The sequence below is a fragment of the Eurosta solidaginis genome, chromosome 4 (genome assembly GCF_040869045.1).
Source record: "Eurosta solidaginis isolate ZX-2024a chromosome 4, ASM4086904v1, whole genome shotgun sequence".
Lineage (NCBI taxonomy): Eukaryota > Metazoa > Arthropoda > Insecta > Diptera > Tephritidae > Eurosta > Eurosta solidaginis.
In genome coordinates, this window is record NC_090322.1 from 157,647,221 (window position 1) to 157,667,588 (window position 20,368).

General features: G+C 39.8%; 1 protein-coding gene across 1 annotated transcript; it reads right to left on the reverse strand.

Annotated features, from left to right (window-relative positions):
* Positions 1-1,234: 1,234 nt before the first annotated feature.
* On the reverse strand, positions 1,235-19,340 carry LOC137248714 (gustatory receptor 8a-like). The gene is made up of 7 exons (XM_067779624.1): positions 19,007-19,340; positions 18,605-18,702; positions 16,680-17,202; positions 11,133-11,194; positions 10,928-11,011; positions 10,711-10,800; positions 1,235-1,303 (listed from the first exon to the last, which is right to left on the reverse strand). Exons 1-7 carry the CDS (start codon positions 19,338-19,340, stop codon positions 1,235-1,237), a joined length of 1,260 nt encoding a protein of 419 aa, XP_067635725.1.
* Between the last annotated feature and the right edge of the window lie 1,028 nt (positions 19,341-20,368).

Genomic DNA, 20,368 nt, shown 5'->3' on the forward strand with positions numbered 1-20,368 from the left:
AACACAAACGTTGATTTCACCAGTAAGTTTAGGTTATCTGTTTGAATTGTTGTAGGACGAAGACTGAAAATTTGGTCTTTGACAGATTGCACCTCCTTTGAAATGACATCTCCTGTTTCCTATGTAAAAACAAATTTTATCGGGCGGCAGTATCTCGTGGAAGATGGAGCAGATTACTCTAAACTATAACCTTTCGTTTGTCAACCATTGTACACATTTGAAGGAGTAATAGTGAAATTAAAAACATGCTTGTGTCCGATTTGTTTTCTTCGAAAATTGTTGTTTGTAACAGCTCAGCTCCATCACATCCCCATTTTATATTTGCATTTAGTTCTTTAACCTCAGGAATAAAAAGCAATACCTCTTCTTATGCAAGACATAATCTTCGTAAGCCGTGATTAGTTAGGGATTGCACTTCAATTTCAGCATAGGTTTCCGTTACGGTTATTTTTTCAGAATGGCATAAATTCTTTGATTCTTTTAAACAGTTATATGAAGGATATATTTTTCTGTTAACTTCTGAAGTGTGCTGCCGGATCAGGAGTATTCTTATGTTGAAAGATTTAAGTCAACTATCATCGCAATTGCTTCATCTGGTGACAAACTTTTCTTATTTTCTTCAGATAGTCGGGACTTTTTGATTACAGTGCCTCTTGATGGTGATGCCGTGGACAACTCCTCAATTATTTTTGCAGAATTTCTTTTCCCTGATGATCGTAATTTCAATTCCGCTGCCATTAACAGTTGATCATTGTCGACATTGTGATTGTCTAATAACCATTCAGAGTTTTTCTCATATAACAAACAATGAAGGCTATTCAGTGCATAAATCTTTCTTTAGACTTGAATTGAGGACATTTCATTGTTAGGTCACTGCGCTTCATACGTAAGGGAGGGCATAGAGACTTTAAGTTGGCGATTACAAAGAAAAACGCAAAATTTCGCAATGGTTTTTTTTTTTTGGTATGAAACTATAGGAAATTACCTTTAATGTGTCCGTATTCATTCAATGAAATTGGGCGGAATCAGGTAAGTTTTATTCTATTGAAAACGAAAAATTTTCTAAGCTTATTATCATTAAAAAACTTATACCAACGTAATTACGAATCTTGAAAAAATCGTTGAGCGTGGAGCACTTCACGGATATTGTTATATGGGACAGGGAACCTGTTATAGCTATTTACTCTTATCTAGATACACATATTTAACAGGTATGTACATTATACCTTGTTAATTAGGCTTTTTTAAATTTAGGCATAAACTGTATGAAGAAGATCATGTAAGTGGCTATTGAACCCAAGACCTGAAAATATAAATACACAACAATATAAGTAAAATTTCATAAAGAATATAACGTGTGTATATATTAGACCGCACCGCAAAAAAAGATTTTCGTTCCTTCAAAATACAGCCGAAATTAAATAGCTTTGAAAAAAGTTTTTTCAAATACAAGTTTCACTAAGTAACCTTTTAGCCTTTCTGATGCTACAATTAAGACTTATATGTAAGAGAATATGTCTATACAAGATATGTCATTGCACAATAATTTAATTGTTTTTTATAGGCACATACTGAGTAACGTGTAATGAGAGTCGTAACACCCGGTCACGGATCGAACACGATAACAAAAAAAAACAAGTAAGGAAGGCTAAGTTCGGGTTTAACCGAACATTACATACTCAGTTGAGAGCTATGGCGACAAAATATGGAAAATGAACCTGGGGTAACCCTGGAATGTGGTTGTATGACATGTGTATCAAATGAGAGGTATTAAAGAGTATTTTAAGAGAGAGTAGGCCATAGTTCTATGTATGGACGCCATTTAGGGATATCGCCATAAAGGTGGACCAGGGCTGACTCTAGAATTTGTTTGTACGATATGGGAATCAAATGAAAGGTGCTACTGAGCATTTTAAGAGGGAGTGGGCCTTAGGTCTATCGGTGGACGCCTTTTCGAGATGTCCCCATTAAGGTGGACCAGGGGTGACTCTAGAATGTGTTTGTACGATATGGGTATCAAATGAAAGGTGGTAATGAGTATTTTAAAAGGGAATGGGCTTTAGTTCTATAGGTGAACGCCTTTTCGAGAAATCGCCATAAAGGTGGACCAGGGGTGACTCTAGAATATGTTTGTAAGATATGGGTATCAAATGAAAGCTGTTAATGAGTATTTTGAAAAGGAGTGATCCTTAGTTCCATAGGTGGACGCCGTTTCGAGATATCGCCCTAAAGGTGGACCAGGGGTGTCTCTAGAATGTGTTTGTACGATATAGGAATCAAATGAAAAGTGTTACTGAGCATTTTAAGAGGGAGTGGGCATTAGGTCTATAGGTGGACGCCTTTTCGAGATATCGCCATTAGGGTGGGACAGGGGTGACTCTAGTATGTGTTTGTACGATATGGATATCAAATTAAAGGTATTAATGAGGGTTTTAAAAGCGAGTGGCCCTTAGATGTATATGTGAAGGCGTTCTCGCGATATCGACCAAATTTTGACCAGGTGATCCAGAAATACATCTGTCGGGTACTGTTAATTTATTTATATATGCAATACCACTAACAGTATTCCTGCCAAGAGTCCAAAGGCTGTTGATTTCGCCTTGTAGAACTTTTTAATTTTCTTCTACTTAATATGGTAGGTGTCACACCCATTTTACAAAGTTTTTTCCAAAGTTATATTTTGCGTCAATAAACCAATCCAGTTACCATGTTTCATCCCTTTTTTCGTATTTGGTATAGAATTATGGCATTTTTTTTCCTTTTTCGTAATTTTCGATATCGATAAAGTGGGCGTGGTTATGCTCGGATTTCGGCCATTTTTTATACCAAGATAAAGTTAGTTCAGATAAGTACGTGGGCTAAGTTTAGTAAAGATATATCGGATTTTGCTCAAGTTATTGTGTTAACGGTCGAGCGGAAGGACAGACGGTGGACTGTGTATAAAAACTGGGCGTGGCTTCCACCGATTTCGCCCATTTTCACAGAGAACAGTTACTGTCATAGAATCTATGCTCCTACCAAATTTGAGAAGGATTGGTAAATTTTTGTTCGACTTATGGCAATAAAAGTATTCTAGACAAACTAAATGAAAATGGGCGGAGCCACGCCCATTTTGAAATTTTCTTTTATTTTTGTATTTTGTTGCATCATATCATTACTGGAGTTGAATTTTGACTTAATTTACTTATATACAGTAAAGATATTAAATTTTTTGTTAAAATTTGAATTTAAAAAATTTTTTTTTTAAAAAGTGGGCGTGTTCTTCATCCAGTTTTGCTAATTTTTATTTAGCACATATGTAGTAATAGTAGTAACGTTCCTGCCAAATTTCATCATGATATCTTCAACGACTGCCAAATTACAGCTTGTAAAACTTTTAAATTACCTTCTTGTTAAAGTGGGCGGTGCCACGCCCATTTTCCAAAATCTTACTAGTTTTCTATTCTGCGTCATAACCTCAACCCATCTACGAAGTTTCGTCGCTTTATCTGTCTTTTGTAACGAATTATCGGACTTTTTCGGTTTTTCGAAATTTTCGATATCGAAAAAGTGGGCGTGGTTATAGTCCGATATCCTTCATTTTAAATAGCGATCTGAGATGAGCGCTCAAGAACCTACATGCCAAATTTCATCAAGATACCTCAAAATTTACTCAAGTTATCGTGTTAACGGACGGACGGACGGACATGGCTCAATCAAATTTTTTTTCGATCCTGATTATTTTTATATATGGAAGTCTATATCTATCTCGATTCCTTTATATATGTACAACCAACCGTTATCCAATCAAACTTAATATACTCTGTGAGCTCTGCTCAACTGAGTATAAAAATTACGTGATACGTCAGTCGCATAAGTTAATCGGCATAACAACATACGATAGCAAACAAATCTCGATTTAGTGTGATGACTAGTACCTAGGACCTACCTAATTATTTTCTAGCTTGTAAAATTATTATTACTTCATGTAAGTATTGTTTTAAATAAAACCGTTTAACTTAAAATTTTTTTTTACTTGTTTTATTTTCAAGTGTTTAGTCTTTATTTAATTGCCTATTATTTCTCATGCTATTTAGTTTATCTAATGTCTCATTATTACAAGGACTCTTTCCTGACAATTTGGTAAAATTTAAGTCCTCAATACATAATCCTTCCAAAAACTTTACTCGACTCTGCGCCACGTATGCTTGTCTCTCCTCCAACTCCAAAATATTTTGATGTCACTTCTACCGGACTATATGTAATATCTGTCCCAAATATGAGCCAAATCGGACTCTTCGAGTGTAGGACTCCCTTCTTCCATGAAGGCCTACCCACTAAGACTTAACCTCCCCAGCCCACGCAAATCCCCGTACCTGGGACCGCGTTTAGCATTACTTCGGGTACGGGTGCGCGCTACGTGAGCTCTATGGCTACTCTCACGCTAATGGGCTAGACATCCGTCTTCCCGTTTACTGATAAGTATATGCCTCACATATGTGTTGACCGTATCCCATCTGCCTCTTCGACAGGTCATGTTATTGATGACACTGCCAGGGGATAGGTCGCCAAGTACCTCTTCTTCCCTCCTTCGCTGATCGGAGAAGTGCCTGCATTCGAAGAAGGTGTGGCGTACATCGTCTATTTTCCCACAGTACAGGCAGCTCGTGTTATAAACCTTACCCATTCTGTGTAGGTATTTGCGGAAGTAACCGTGTCCCGTTAAAAACTGGGTCAGGTAAAAGTCTACCTTTCCGTGTGGTCGCTTCAACCATGGATTCAGTTCAGGGATTAGTTCCCTAGTCCACCTCCCTACGATGCTGTTGCTCCACTGATCTTGCCAGCGTCGGATCGATTCTTCTCGCGCCTGCATGGCATCTACTTGGTTGCGATCCGTTGTCGTATATTGCTTTTCTTTCCTTAACGAGAAGATATATCGTTATGGTTCCCGCAACAACCAGGACAGCTTCAGCTGATACCGTGCGGTAAGCCGAAGATATTCGCAGCGCCCCTCTGCGTTAGACCGAGGCGAGGGCGACTCGATTCTTCCGGTATTTCATTGCGTTCGCCCAGATTTCTGCACCATATAAGAGTATAGAATCCGAGGCTGATGCAAGCAACTTCCCTGTGTTTGCCATTAATCTACTCAACTGCGCTATTGTGCGTGCAGCTCTTTCACAGGCCCCTCTTATGTGATCCGAGAAGTTGAGTTTGCTGTCTAACCTTACTCCCAGATATTCCGTTGAAGCGAGTGTTTCTATTGGCTGGTCCCAACCATCATGTTCTTGGTAGTGGGAATACGTCTCTTTGTGAGGATGACGATCTCCGTTTCTGCTGTTGCTAACTGGAGAACGTGCTCAGCCAATATCTATTTACATTACGCATGACCTGGTTTAATTTTATTTGTGCCAACTCGCAGCTTGGTGCTGTTATCACAGCTGTCACGTCGTCTGCAAAGGCAAGGAGGAAGCTGCTTTCTGGTATGTCTAATCGAAGAAGACTGTAGTAAGTTATATTCCAGAGATCGGGACCTAGTACCGAACCCTGGGCTGCTCCACCTGTTGTATGTATTACGTGTTCTAAATATGGACCAAATTGAACCACAAATATGATTTTTTTGAATATCTAGATCTTTGCGCCACTTAGCGCAGATTTTTTTCAAAGAGCGCCTTATATTCTTGTATGTATTATGTGTTCCAAATATGAACCAAATCGGACCACAAATACGATTTTTGTGAATATCTTGATGCTTGCGCCACCTAGCGGCGATTTTTTCCTCATTATTGCATTGTCATCGGGTTCTGAACTATATTCAAAGTTTCAAGCTTGCAGCTAGTTACTTAAATTTCAATTACAAAAAAAGTGCTGTCCAACTAGCCTGTCAAGTTAACCTAAATAAAACCGTTTAAAAATAGGTAGGTACCTACTTTGTGTGAGGATACAAAGTTTAATGTTTTTAGTGGTCTGAATGAAATAGCTATGACCATGGATCACTTATCTCAACAATATATGCAACAATATATGACGTAAATGTAAGTATTTGACGAAATTTTAATCTTCTAGCCGTTAAAAAGGGGCAGAAGTGACAGTTAATATGGGGTTTATAATACACATACCACCGACAACAATATATGCTATATACGAAAGCATTGGGTGAAATTTGAAGCCACTAGCTGTTAAAATGGGGCAGTAATTACGAAAGGCTTCTTATCTGAACAATCCGGAACGAAATCGGACTACAACCACGCCCACTTTTTCGATATCGAAAATTTCAAAAACCGAAAAAGTGCGATAATTCATTACCAAAGACGGATAAAGCGATGAAACTTGGTAGGTGGGTTAACCTTATGACGCAGAATAGAAAATTAGTAAAATTTTGGACAATGGGCGTGGCACCGCCCACTTTTAAAAGAAGGTAATTTAAAACTTTTGCAAGCTGTAATTTCGCAGTCGTTGAAGATATCATGATGAAATTTGGCAGGCACGTTCCTCCTATTACTATATGTTGCTAAATAAAAATTAGCAACATCGCATGACGAACACGCCCACTTAAAAAAAAATTTTTTTAAGTCAAATTTTAACAAAAAATTTAATATCTTTACAGTATATATGTAAATTATGTCAACATTCAACTCCAGTAATGATATGGTGCAACAAAATACAAAAATAAAAGAAAATTTCAAAATGGGCGTGGCTGCGCCCTTTTTCTTTTAATTCGTCCAGAATACTTTTAAGGCCATAAGTCGAAAAAAAATTTACCAATCCTTGTGAAATTTGGTGGGTGCATAGGTTCTATGACCATAACAGTTTTCTGTAAAAATGGGCGAAATCGGTTGAGGCCACGCCCAGTTTTTATACACAATCGACCGTCTGTCCTTCCGCTCGGCCGTTAACACGATAACTTAAGCAGAAATCGGTATATCTTTACTAAACTTAGTTCACGTACTTATCTGAACTCACTTTATCTTGGCTTAAATAAATAATAGTTTAAAAAAACTAAAAAAGCACGTTTTTATAGCCAACCGAACTAAAAAATAGAAAATAATTTTCAATTAAAAAGAGTTTATATAACAGTAGTAGAAGGTCAAACAATGATTTATAGTTAATAACCTCAAAACAAAATTATAATAAAATTTAAGTTATTAACAGAATAATTTAATTCAGATTAAAAAGCGTGGGGCGCATTTGACTATATTTCATATCTTTCCTCTCAGATAGTTGCCAATAGAATGATTGTAACATTCAATATCATGCACCCCACGCTTTTTACTGTGAATAAAATTATTCTGTTAATAACTTAAATTTTATTATAATTTTATTTTGAGGTGATTAACTATAAATGATTGTTTGACCTTCTACTACTGTTATATAAACTCTTTTTAATTGAAAATTATTTTCTATTTTTTAGTTCGGTTAGCTATAAAAGCGTGTTTTTTTAGTTTTTTTAAACTATTATTTATTTTTAATTTTTTAGTTCAAGTAATTTTTAAAGTTTTAGTCGAGAGTGATGAAACCTCGAAACGCCAGCGGTCCATGGATGAATCCAACCCTACGGCACTGAAAAGGGCCAAGACGCAGGGAGGCTGGACGCGGTCTTTCGCCGAAATTGCCAAGGGTCGGCAGATCATTGGCATTATAGACGAGAGCAGCGAATATGGCAGGATCCCGAAACAACAGTGGAAGTGGATCAAGGCCGCGCTCGCTACGGTGGCCGTTAAGGTTAAGAAAGACAACATTGGTCCACCGCCATCTTACACCGATGCAGGATGCTTCTAGGGTAATGTCAAGCTAATTGCCTGTGACGACGCCAGGTCGGTAAACCTCTATAGCGCCGCCGTCACGCTGATAGGGGTGGTATATCCGAGCGTGCGCCCCAATGAAGTGGAGGCGCGTGATATCCCCTCACGACCAAGGGCTAGAGCCTGGGTTCCAGTGACACCAACGGACCCAGGTGAAATCCTGGAGTTGCTCCCGCCACAGGTTTGGAAGTCAACCCGGGTAAAACCGAGATTGTCCTCTTCACGAGGATGTACAAAGTACCAAATCTTACACCGCCAAGAATTGGGGGTACGTTCTTAGCGTTTAACGATCAAGTCAAGTATTTGGGAGTCATTCTGGATAGGAAGCTATTATGGAGTGACCATATTGTGGAGCCATCCAAGAAGGCAGCAGCAGAGCTGTTCACCTGAAAGAGGGCAATTGGCACCTCCTGGGGATTCTTCCCTAAGGTCACCTACTGGATTTACACAACTATTGTGCGCCCGATTCTTCTTTATGGTGCCTTGGTCTGGTGGCCTGCACTAGCTAAAAGTACCTATCTTAAAATGCTTCAAAAGGCGCAACGGAGTTCGGAGCTCTGCATTACCGGGGCTCTCGGCTCCACTGCAGATTCCGTTACATACATACGTGGATACATAGATAGATACAGGCCAAGCTAATAAAAGCGTGTTAAAAAGGGCTCCAGTTTGCTCTTTCGTATATGTGCCATGCATCCACTTCTATCGTTAATAAAGGAATTCGTTTTCGCATTATGTGCAAGGTTTCAAATCTATGGCCATTCAAAGTGGTAATAACACCAATTGACCTTATGGCCGTTGACCTTATGTCACCACACCATCACACTCATGCATTGTCATCGAGCCTTGATACGTGTGCAAAGTTTCAATCAAACTTATGGCCATTCAAAGTGGTAATAAGGCCAATTGACCTTATGGCCGTTGACCTTATGTCAGCACACCATCACATTAATGCATTATCATCGAGCTTTGATACGTGTGCAAAGTATCAATCAAACTTATGGCCATTCAAAGTGGTAATAAGGCCAATTGACCTTATGGCCGTTGACCTTATGTCACCGCACCATCACATTAATGCATTTTCATCGAGCCTTGATACGTGTGCAAAGTTTCAATCAAACTTATGGCCATTAAAAGTGGTAATAAGGCCAATTGACCTTATGGCCGTTGACCTTATGTCACCACACCACCACATTAATGCATTGTCATCGGTCCTTAATACGTATGCAAAGTTTCAAATTAATCAGACTTCTAGAAACCGGTGAAAATTAAGCTCAAATATTCCGTTACATCCCTGCAAAAATCGTTGGATCATGTGGTCCACTGGAGTACTTGCCATTATACTCCACTGTAATGCAGCAATGGACCAACTCATGTTTCTACACGAACACATTGTAAGCCGATCATTGCTCGTTTTTAACGACTGTAAACACTACACGAGGTTTATTGGACTGTGGGTACTCCATGGATTACTCTGATGTAATGCGGAGCTGGAGTATATGGTCCAGTCCTAGGACATCGCAATGTTAATTGGGCCATATTTTTTATATGAATTGTGGTTAATTTTGGAGTAATCGGTTGGTCCATAGCGAGTACTCCATACATGCATGCATGGAGTACTCGCGATTTTTGCAGGGATACAGGCCAAGCTAATAAAACCGTGTTCAAAATGACCGAAATCCGACTATGACCACGCCCACTTTTTCGATATCGAAAGTTACGAAAAATGAAAAAATGCCACAATTCTGTACCAAATATGAAAAAAGAGATGAAACGTGATAATTGGATTGGTTTATTGATGCAAAATATAACTTTAGAAAAAACTTTGTAAAATGGGTGTGACACCTACCATATTAAGTAGAAGAAAATGAAAAAGTTCTGGAGGGCGAAATCAAAAGCCCTTGGAATCTTGGCAGGAATGCTGTTCGTGGTATGACATATATAAGTAAATTAGCGATATCCGACAGATGATGTTCTAGGTCACCCTGGTCCACATTTTGGTCAATATTCGAAAACGCCTTCACATATACAACTAAGGGTCACTCCCTTTTAAAATCCTCATTAATACCTTTAATTTGATACCCATATCGTAAAAGCACATTCTAGAGTCACCCCTGGTTCACCTTTATGGCGATATCCCGAAATGGCATCCACCTATAGAACTATGGCCCACTCCCTTTTAAAATACTCTTTAATACTTTCCATTTGATACCCATGACACACAAACACATTCCAGGATTACTCTAGGTTCATTTTCCTACATTGTGATTTTCCCTTATTTTGTCTCCAAAGCTCTCAGCTGAGTATGTAATGTTCGGTTACACCCAAACTTAGCCTTCCATACTTGTTCAGACAACAATATGTGCAATATATGAAAGCATATGGTGAAGTTTAAAGCTTCAATCTGATATATTGAGGAATATATGACAAAAATTCTCTTTTCTGAAAAATCGGTTGTATGGGGGATATATGCTATAGTTGTCCGATCCGCCAGGTTCTGACAAATGTCTAATCGGATACCTAAATATACCGCTCACCAAATTTTTTCAAGACACCTCAAAAACTGACGGACTAGTTTGCATACAAACAGACAGACGGAGAGACGGACATGGCTAAATCAGATCACCTCTTCATCCTGATCATTTCGGTATACTTATTGGTGGGTATATCTATTTTCCTTTAAGGACTTACATTTTTGAGTTCGTAACAAACTTAATATACCATTTCATTTTCATGAAAGGTATAATAATTAGAGCTGCATTTCGACGAGTTACAAAAAAAATGAACAAAAACTTTTACCAAAACCCTGTCAACATAAGCTTCAAATTTAGGGGAGGACTTTCACAACTTTTTTTTTTTGTATGGGGATGAACCCGGTCTAATGTATATATATGTATATTTAAATTTCATCCACAACAATAATAACACGACTTACATCTCTGGCCATATTACAATTTAAAACAAAGAAACCGAAACCATCCATAATGATGTGTTGATGGAGCAGCTGTAGAGAAAAACTTTGAAGCTGAAATATGCAAAAAATGAAATTTATACACTCTTGTAATTAAGTTTCTTTGTTAATTAACAGCACAACATACAAAGCCTGTGGTGCCGTACTTGTATATTTGTTTTTTTGCAACTCGAAAACTTACCCGTGTTGATGAAATATTGAAATCTTCAATGTCATGGCGTGTTTTATGTACATTGTGAGCAAGAAAATGTGTCTGAATCATACATCAAAAAGTGATTGAAATAATTATTGAAAAAACATTATTAATGAAGTAATTTGGCAAGATATATGTCCATATAATATATCTAGAACATATACTTTGAATGTTACGAAATTAACCACTTACAATTTCGTGATGTTATTAACAATAGAAATATGGTCATGGCAGATGAAAAATTCAAAGAGTATTCTGTAATAGAAACCTGTATGATCATGCTTGAAAAAAAAGTAAGATATATTTTAAGCGCCAAAAAGTGAGGCTTAGATAAAGGTGAGAATGGGAAAGCAAAGAGGTGTTCCTCCACTCCTTAGGGTGTGGTACAGGCTGTCAAATAGCGGCCTATACTGATGATCTGGCATTCCCTGTCGCATAGAAATGATTGAATTTACGATTTTCAGGAGTAACAGGATGTCAAAGTTGGATCTTGAATTTATGCAATATTCAATAGGATGTGACACTCACCAACTTTTCGTGGACTTAAATGCAGCGCGAAAACAAGCTGCTTGTATGCTGCTTTTTCTGAGTTTAAGTTCCATGTAAAGTTAATAAGATTCTGTCAAATGAGGTTGAGCAACACCACCAGCTCCGTGAAGATTTGGAAGGACCACTCCGAGCCATTCGAAACCAAACGAGTCTTCAGACAAGGCGACTCCCTTTTGTGCGATTTCTTTAACAAAATGCTGAAGAAGATAATTAGATAAAGAAGTAAAAAAAAGTTAATCTTTCCACAAGACGAAGAACTTGCTTCATCCAAGTGAGAATCGGCACATTCTTGCCTTGGCAGTCACGTCACTGTTAACGTATATAAATTCGATGCTTTGAAGAATTTCGTCTATTTTGGGAACCAGCATTAATAGCAAAAGCAATGTCAGCTTAGTAATCAAGCGGCAAATAACTTTTGCCAACATGTCCTACTTTGGACTAGTAGGCAATTGAAAAATAAAGTCCTCTCTCGACGAACAAAAATCACGCTCTACAAGTCGCTCATCATACCTGACTAGATGTATGGACCGGATTCATGGATGGTGTCGAGAGAAGATGAGTTTAATCTTGGAGATTTCGAGAGAAACAATCTCCGTCAGATATATGGTCCTGTCCAACATGCCGACGGCGAGTATCGAAGAAGGTATAATGATGAGCTGTATGAGCTTTACGCAGATATGACGATAGGGCACCGAATATTGCATAGGCGTTTAAGCACCAATTAATGATAATGGTTAAGTGGAACTTGTTTCTAGTCGAGGAGAGTCAAGAGGCTATCAATGCTCTAAGCTCTGCCCCGTGAGCTCAACTCGTAGTGGTGGCGATTTACTGTTTGATAAATTTGTTATTAAATCTTAGCCTGCTGCGCATTTGAGAACTTAACGCAGATGCCAGTAATTACTTTTCCTGAATTAAAGAAATTGTGTAGCGCAACCGCTTCAAGGTCAGCGTAGTTGTCAACTTCACCTATGCGGGGCGAGTCCTGTGTCAGAAATGTGAGGTTCTTGTGGTCCGAAGATCCCTCCGGATAGATGGCCGGCTGACCGAGAAGGTGCAACATAGTCATATATAATAGTTAATTAGATGGTCGGACTTATAACTAAACGGTACTAGTTTCCGGAACATACCGTATCAATACCCGGCAAAGAACCATCAGGTTGGGTTAGGCCGCTCCTACCAGGTGGAAGCAACTAAGAGCTAGCTTGAACACTTTTACCGTCCATTGTGATACCACATTATAAAACGTCGATACCGATTTCAGATCATTAAGTGAACCGTTGCGTAACAACGACATACTTCCGGATGAGGAACCGATTTCAGATCATTAAGTGAACCGCTGCGTAACAACGATATACTTCCTGATGAGGCAACCACCGAGATATGGATATTAGTGGAGCAGTTACATCAACATCCAAAACATTCCGCAAGACATTTAGGGAGTATCTTTATCGTCACAAAAAAATAAAGACTAGCATTCCGCTAGCCACTCCCTCTTTTCTTCTGGATAGTTGAATCTTGAGTCAGATAAGAAAGCGCTGGAATCATAACACCCCTTGCTAGGTGTCGAGGTATTTCTGGTCGGGTTCAGAAACATATCCCTAATTATGGCGTTTGGTGTGTTAACAGAGCAGTGCTAATAGGGGTCTATGCGGTGCGTCTTAATGTCTTGGACAGCCAACGTTGTGGCGGGTGACGTTATGTAATCATTCATTCACATTATGCTCATCTGCGTAATCAAAATAGCTCGGTCGGGTCGTGCTCGACTCTCGGGAGGAAATGTTCAAGATACATCTGCCAAATTTGGTTTGATCATACGGTTTTACGTTCGGCGGTAGAAAGAGGATTTATATTGAGTATGAATAAAATCTTTTCTTGCGCCATTTAGGCAACATTTCCGGATAACTTCAAGAACACTTCAAGAGTACTTTAAGAATCATTTCGAAACTATTCTCGTGCAATTTAGGGACAAGTTTAGGATCATTTCTGGTCTATTTCCGGACTCGGTTCGATCCAATATCAGGATCTTACTTACTTAATTGGCGCTTAACCGTCTAAACGGTTATGGCTGTCAAACAAGGGGCGCCAGTCGCTCCTTCGCTCCGCCAACCGGCGCCAACTGGTCACACCAAGGGAGTTTACATCGTTTTCCACCTGGTCCTTCCAACGGAGTGGGGGCCGCCCTCTACCTCTGCTTCCATAGGCGGGTTCCGATAGAAACACTTTCTTGGCCGGAGCATCATCTTTCATTCACATAACATGGCCTAGCCAGCGCAGCCGCTGCGTTTTAATTCGCTGGACTATGTTGATGCCTGCGTATAGCTCGTACAGCTCATCATTAAATCTTCTTCAGTACTCGCCATTGCCAACGAGTAGAGGTCCATAAATCTTTCGAAGAACTTTTCTCTCGAACACTCTCAAAGCCGCTTCATTTGCTGATGTCATGGTCCATGCTTCTGTCCCATATAGCAGGACGGGTACGATAAGTGAATTGTAGAGTATGATTTTCGTTCGCCGAGAGAGGACTTTACTTTTCAATTGCCTACCTAGTCCAAAGTAGCATTTATTGGCAAGATTATTTCTTCGCTGGATTTCAGTGCTGATGTTGTTGCTAGTGTTGATGCAGGTTCCCAAATAAACGAAGTCTTTTACTATTTCGAAATTATGGCTGCCAACAATAGCGTAGTTGCCAAGGCGCATATGCGCTGACTCTTTGCTCGATGACAGCAGGTACTTCGTTTTGTCCTCATTCACCATCAAACCCATCTTTACCGCTTGTTTTTCCAGTTTGGAGTAAGCAGAACTAACAGCGCGGGTGTTTAGGCCGATGATATCAATGTCATCAGCATATGCCAGTAATTGCACGATTTTATAGTATATTGTTCCAGTGCGGTTAAGTTCTGCAGCTAGTATAATTTTTTCCAGCATCCAATTAAAGAAATCGCACGATAGGGGGTCTGTCTGAAACCTCGTTTAGTTTCGAACGGCTCGGAGAGGTCCTTCCCAATTCTGACTGAGCTGATGGTGTTGCTCAACGTCATTTTGCACAGCCGTATAAGTTTTGCGGGGAAACCAAGTTCAGACGTAGCGGCATATAGCAGCTCCTTTTCATGCTGTCGAAGGCGGCTTTAAAGTCGACAAGGGGTGAAGTGTGTCGATTCTCTTTTCACGGGTTTTTTTCATATTTGGCGCATTGTGAAAATCTGGTCGATGGCGCCCACGGCCTTGTTGTTTTTCAATCTGGTTATTGCTAATCTAACTTCATCAAAATTGGGCGGGGGGACATATATTCCATCATCATGGATTGCGGGATCGGGTTCGTCATCTCTGCGCGGTGAATTGCTGCCTCCATTTGGGAGAGCAGGGAAGTGTTCCCTCCATAATCTAAGCACTCTCTGGACATCAGTTACAAGGTCGCCGTTTTCGCTCTCCCGCCTTTCTGCTTCTGCTTTTTTCTTCCTGAAAAGGCGTCTCGCTTCCCTTTTCAACTCACGATAGCGTTCACACACTCCTCTGGTCGCGCTCGCTTTTAACGTAGCGTGGGAGATATGCTCCCACTGCTCCTGTATTCCTTCAGGATGAGTTGTGTTCTCAGAGAGCAGGTATGAGAGTCGACTTGCGAAATCATTGGCAGTCTGTTGTGATTGAAGCTTTTCGACGTCTAGCTTTCCCTGTGTTTTTTGTTCCTTGGTTTTCGCCGCGCTGAGGCGGGTGCGTATTTTGGCTGCAACTATATAATGGTCCGAGTCGATGTTAGGTCCTCGGATCGTGCGCACTTCTAAAACACTGGAGGCGTGCCGTCCATCTATCACAACGTGATCGATCTGATTGCGAGTATTTCGATCAGGAGACAGCCATGTAGCATGATGTGTCTTTTTATGCATGAACCTCGTGCTGGATATGACCATGTTTCGAGCACCGGCAAAGTCAATCAGCCTCAGTCCGTTAAGAGAAGTTTCATCTTGTAGGCTGAACTTTCCGACTGTAGGGCCAAAAACACCTTCTTTGCCCACCCTGGCGTTAAATTCGTCAAGCACGACTTTTATATCATGACGGGGGCAGCGCTCGTATGTGCGTTCTAATTGTTCATAAAAAGTGTCTTTCACCTCATCGTCTTTCTCCTCTGTCGGCGCATGGGCGCAGATGAATGATATATTAAACAATTTTGCTTTTATTCGGATAGCGGCGAGACGCTCGTCCATAGGCGTGAACGCCAGAACTTGGCGACAAAGTCTCTCTCCCACCACGAATCCGACGCCAAAAGATGTCACAATTTTTGACCTTCTTTCTTCCTTGCTTCGTCCAACGCATTTCTTGGATGGCGGTGATGTCAGATTTTGCTTTGACGAGGCCATCAACCAGCCGGGCATCTGCACCAATCCCATTAAGGGAGCGGACGTTCCAGGTGCATGCCCTCAATTCATTTTCCTTCAAACGTTTGCCATGGTCGTCAACAATAGAGAGTGTATTTATCCAAGGCTTGTTGTTATATTTCATTGGAGTATGGTTTTACGTGGCAGTTCCCAATCCCAGCGCACAACCCGCTAAGCGGGGGTGAAAATATTACTTGCACGTTTATATAGCGAGCCGCTTGCTCCAAGACAGACGCCCGCTTGCAGCCGCACCTAGAGGTGTACAGACGCTGCCGATGAGATCTCCCCCGGCTAGCCCTTAAACCGATTATGTCAGAGTGGCCTATCCAGGTTGTCGCCTTATCACATTAGCTCACCCAGAGGATACTTGGCCGCAAGCGACCGGCAGTAGTGAGCTGCTTGAACCGCATGCAAAAGAATCGCTCTGGCCATTTCCAGGTGAATGGCGGTCAGAAACTTTCCCCACTTTCGTGGACTTCTACACACGGCTCCACCCTCCGGATCACTTCCGGCTTATTTTCGGTAAAGTTTCGGAAAAGCTTCTGGTTTACTTCGAGGCTATTTCGAAACCATTTTAGCACTCTTACAGGATCATTTCGGAATTAGTTTAGGTATCATTTCGGAAAAACTTCAGAAGCATTTCGAGACTGTTTAATTATATTTTTGAGATAGGTTTGGCATCATTTCGGGTTCCCTTCGGGACTATTTTTAAAATCATTTCGGGATTATTTCGGGACCGATGATTTCGAAAATACTGCCAAAGTAATCCTATTGGCTTGGGGTGTTCAAGAAAAACAAGAAGAGCACGAAAACTGTCTTACCTATAATATTCTCGCCTTTGTGGAACATCCAATACGACCAATAACACTCAGATAGAATAATCATATATTCTTTGCGATAATTGCAAACGAGAGGTGCGCCCACAGATTGCTTTAGTAGAAAACACATTTCGTAGATATCTTGATAGCATTCCATAAACAAATGCAAGTCGGTGCATACCTTCACATCTGAATCGTATATTTTCCTTTGTTTTTGACGCGGAGGATCACTCGTCATAACTCCACGTCTACTGAATTCTGCCAAACGTTCAACATTCATATTTAGTTGCTCCAATACGAGACGTAACAACTCAATAAAATGTACAATTTGAACTGAATGAACTTGACAAATTATAGCACTTGGTATGCAGGGTATAAAAAATGATAACCAGCGATCACTACGTGAAGTTTCCCATATATAATTAAGATCGATAATTATAATAATAGTAATGAAGATAACACTTTTCCAAAAGAACGGACGAAAGAGACGATATCCAGTGCAATAAGTTACAGACCGGAACCATTTCTCGTGTAGTTTTGTATATAACAACTAGCAGACCCGGCAGATGTTGTTCTGCCCTAAATTTGGTCATCTGCATACATTTTAATAAGCTTTTTCCGTCTAATTCTGCCCTCCCCCACCCCTATTCACTTTTTCCTGATCCTTTTATTCACTCCTCCCTCCGTATTTTTCGCATCATCTATCTCCATATTCGTCTCATTCTATTTCTTTCTCAGTCTCCTTCTGCTTCTCACTTTTCTCTTCTCTTACGTTCTTCTCATTCTTCTTCATCCCTTATTGCCTGTCCCAGAGGGTGGTATGTATTTTGTTCCAGTCCCATTCCGAGTCTCAGTCTCAGTCTCAGTCTCCGTTCCGAGTCCTAGTCCTAATCCCAGTCCCAGTCCGTCTCTGGTCTACTTCCCGGAAAAAAGCATCGTAAATACTAATATAGGCAAATCTGTATACCAAATTTCAGGCAAATCGAATAGGACGTATATAAATAGGTATGTGGGTATTATTAATTCATGTCTCTATTTCGGCTTCGCATGCATATTTATCAGTTTTGCCAGGTTGATGCGACTAAATCGAATATCACATTGAAAATTACTTTAGAGCTCTCAGCAACAGCTTCATTTCAATATGGATACATTACCCACACATTCTAGGGGTACCCGGGTCCACGTTTTGGCCTACATCTTGAGACCCTAGTCACCAAGCGGTATAATATATTACTCTGTACTAAAGCACTCATCAAGGGCTTTTATTTGACATCCATATTATATAAACACATTCTAGGGGTACCCGGGTCCACGTTTGAACAAAATCGACCGACGCATCTGTTCAAACACTGGCGACCAATTAACACACATTTTAGCCTTTCCTTTTATATATCGATTTTTATTTTTCACACTTCACTATAATATTAAAACCAAATGCAGATATTCGTTGCTCTTGAAATTCGGCTTAAAAATTGTACATGGAAGAACTAAAGACTCTCCTGAATTAAAAAAAAATGTTTTAGTACTTCTAAATCGCGGGCCCCTTCAGAAACCCCGGGTCCGGGGGTAATCCCCGATCCCGCCCTCCCCCCCCCCCCCCCCCCCCCCCTCCCCCTCGCGGGCCTGGTGATGTGGTATACTTGATATCATTCGCTATAATATTTTTTATTGATAAGCACGTTGTTTAATTAAATACAAACCAATTACACGGAAGTATATCCGCGCCACCGGAAAATATGAGTGCCGGTACGTATACATAACATTTTATTATTACGTATAAACTTATAAAAAAATTTGCAATAAAATAATACTGCGACTATAAACTGAGATATAACCTAACCTATATTTAAAGCTAGATCAATCTACACACGGGGTGCAAAACGAATTCAAAATCGGTTCAGTATTTTAGGAGTCCATCGCGGACAAACAATGTGACACGTGATTTTTATATATAAAGATAGAAATTTGTGCATGCATTGACGTTTGAGTAACGTTTCACTGAGTATGACAAAGTGTGCCGTAATTGAGTTTTTAAGCGGGGACTACCTACCCTTATTGCTTTAAACGCATGAAAACATTTATTTGAAGTAATTTATAATTTATTTAATAATTTGGGAAAAATTTAAACAATGTGACATCAGGACGGACAAGGCGACAGCTGTTTCGATTATACCTTTTTTAAATCTCTTCAAAGCCTTTTCTCCCGGGAGTGGGATTCGAACCCGCTTTACTACGATGATTGAAGTGTTATAAACGCATTCAGCCACGTCATGCCTTAGTTGTTGTAAACCTTATCCCAATTGCCTTCTTTGCATATTTTGCCGTAATTGTTGCAGATAATTTCAATAAATCATTGAATTTTCCGAACCCATCGCTAATACAAATTATCGAATCGTGATTGGTGATTGTCCATAAATGTAGCAAAATAAAACAAATGAAAAGTAAACAATGCCATATCAACAGGTATCGGTTTAGCTGTGACATGCTGAAGTATTTACTTTGCTGTAGGCGTTGGTTGACCGTGGCGAGGTCGCATTTCAATTGTAGCGGAACAGAGCAAAGACCCAACAGCTGGTAAAGTCGCAGGTGCAGCAAAGTAAAGCGATCCAATTGTATTGGCGGCGACGACCGCTGTGCAGTGGCCGTTGGCTTTCGCTGTTTCATATTGTTTTTTTTTTTATACTCAGTTGAGCAGAGCTCACAGAGTATATTAAGTTTGATTGGATAACGGTTGGTTGTACATATATAAAGGAATCGAGATAGATATAGACTTCCATATATCAAAATAATCAGGATCGAAAAAAATTTGATTGAGCCATGTCCGTCCGTCCGTCCGTCCGTACGTTAACACGATAACTTGAGTAAATTTTGAGGTATCTTGATGAAATTTGGTATGCAGGTTCCTGAGTGCACATCTCAGATCGCTATTTAAAATGAACGATATCGGACTATAACCACGCCCACTTTTTCGATATCGAAAATTTCGAAAAACCGAAAAAGTGCGATAATTCATTACAAAAGACAGCTAAAGCGACGAAACTTGGTAGATGAGTTGAACTTATGACGCAGAATAGAAAATTAGTAAAATTTTGGACAATGGGCGTGGCACCGCCCACTTTTAAAAGAAGGTAATTTAAAAGTTTTGCAAGCTGTAATTTGGCAGTTGTTGAAGATATCTTGATGAAATTTGGCAGGAACGTTACTTCTATTACTATATGTACGCCTAATAAAAATTAACAAAATCGGAGAAGGACCACGCCCACTTTTAAAAAAAAAATTTGTTTAAAGTAAAATTTTAACAAAAAATTTAATATCTTTACAGTATATAAGTAAATTATGTCAACATTCAACTCCAGTAATGATATGGTGCAACAAAATACAAAAATAAAAGAAAATTTCAAAATGGGCGTGGCTCCGCCCTTTTTAATTTAATTTGTCTAGGATACTTTTAACGCCATAAGTCGAACAAAAATTAACCAATCCTTTTGAAATTTGGTAGGGGCATAGATTTTATGACATTAACTGTTTTCTGTGAAAATGAGCGAAATCGGTTGATGCCACGCCCAGTTTTTATACACAGGCGTCCGTCTGTCCTTCCGCATGGCCGTTAACACGATAACTTGGGCAAAAATCGACATATCTTTAATGAACTTAGTTCACGTGTTTACTTGAACTCACTTTATCTTGGTATG

Bases quoted from the DNA above. Each gene is read 5' to 3' on its own strand.
- LOC137248714 (XM_067779624.1), bottom strand. From the start codon at position 19,340: ATGAAACAGCGAAAGCCAACGGCCACTGCACAGCGGTCGTCGCCGCCA. The intron at 17,203-18,604 runs GTTTGTCCGCGA...AAACTACACGAG, and splicing joins TAAAAATCACGTGTCACATT to AAATGGTTCCGGTCTGTAAC. The intron at 10,801-10,927 runs GTAAGTTTTCGA...TGCATATTTCAG, and splicing joins TCAATATTTCATCAACACGG to CTTCAAAGTTTTTCTCTACA.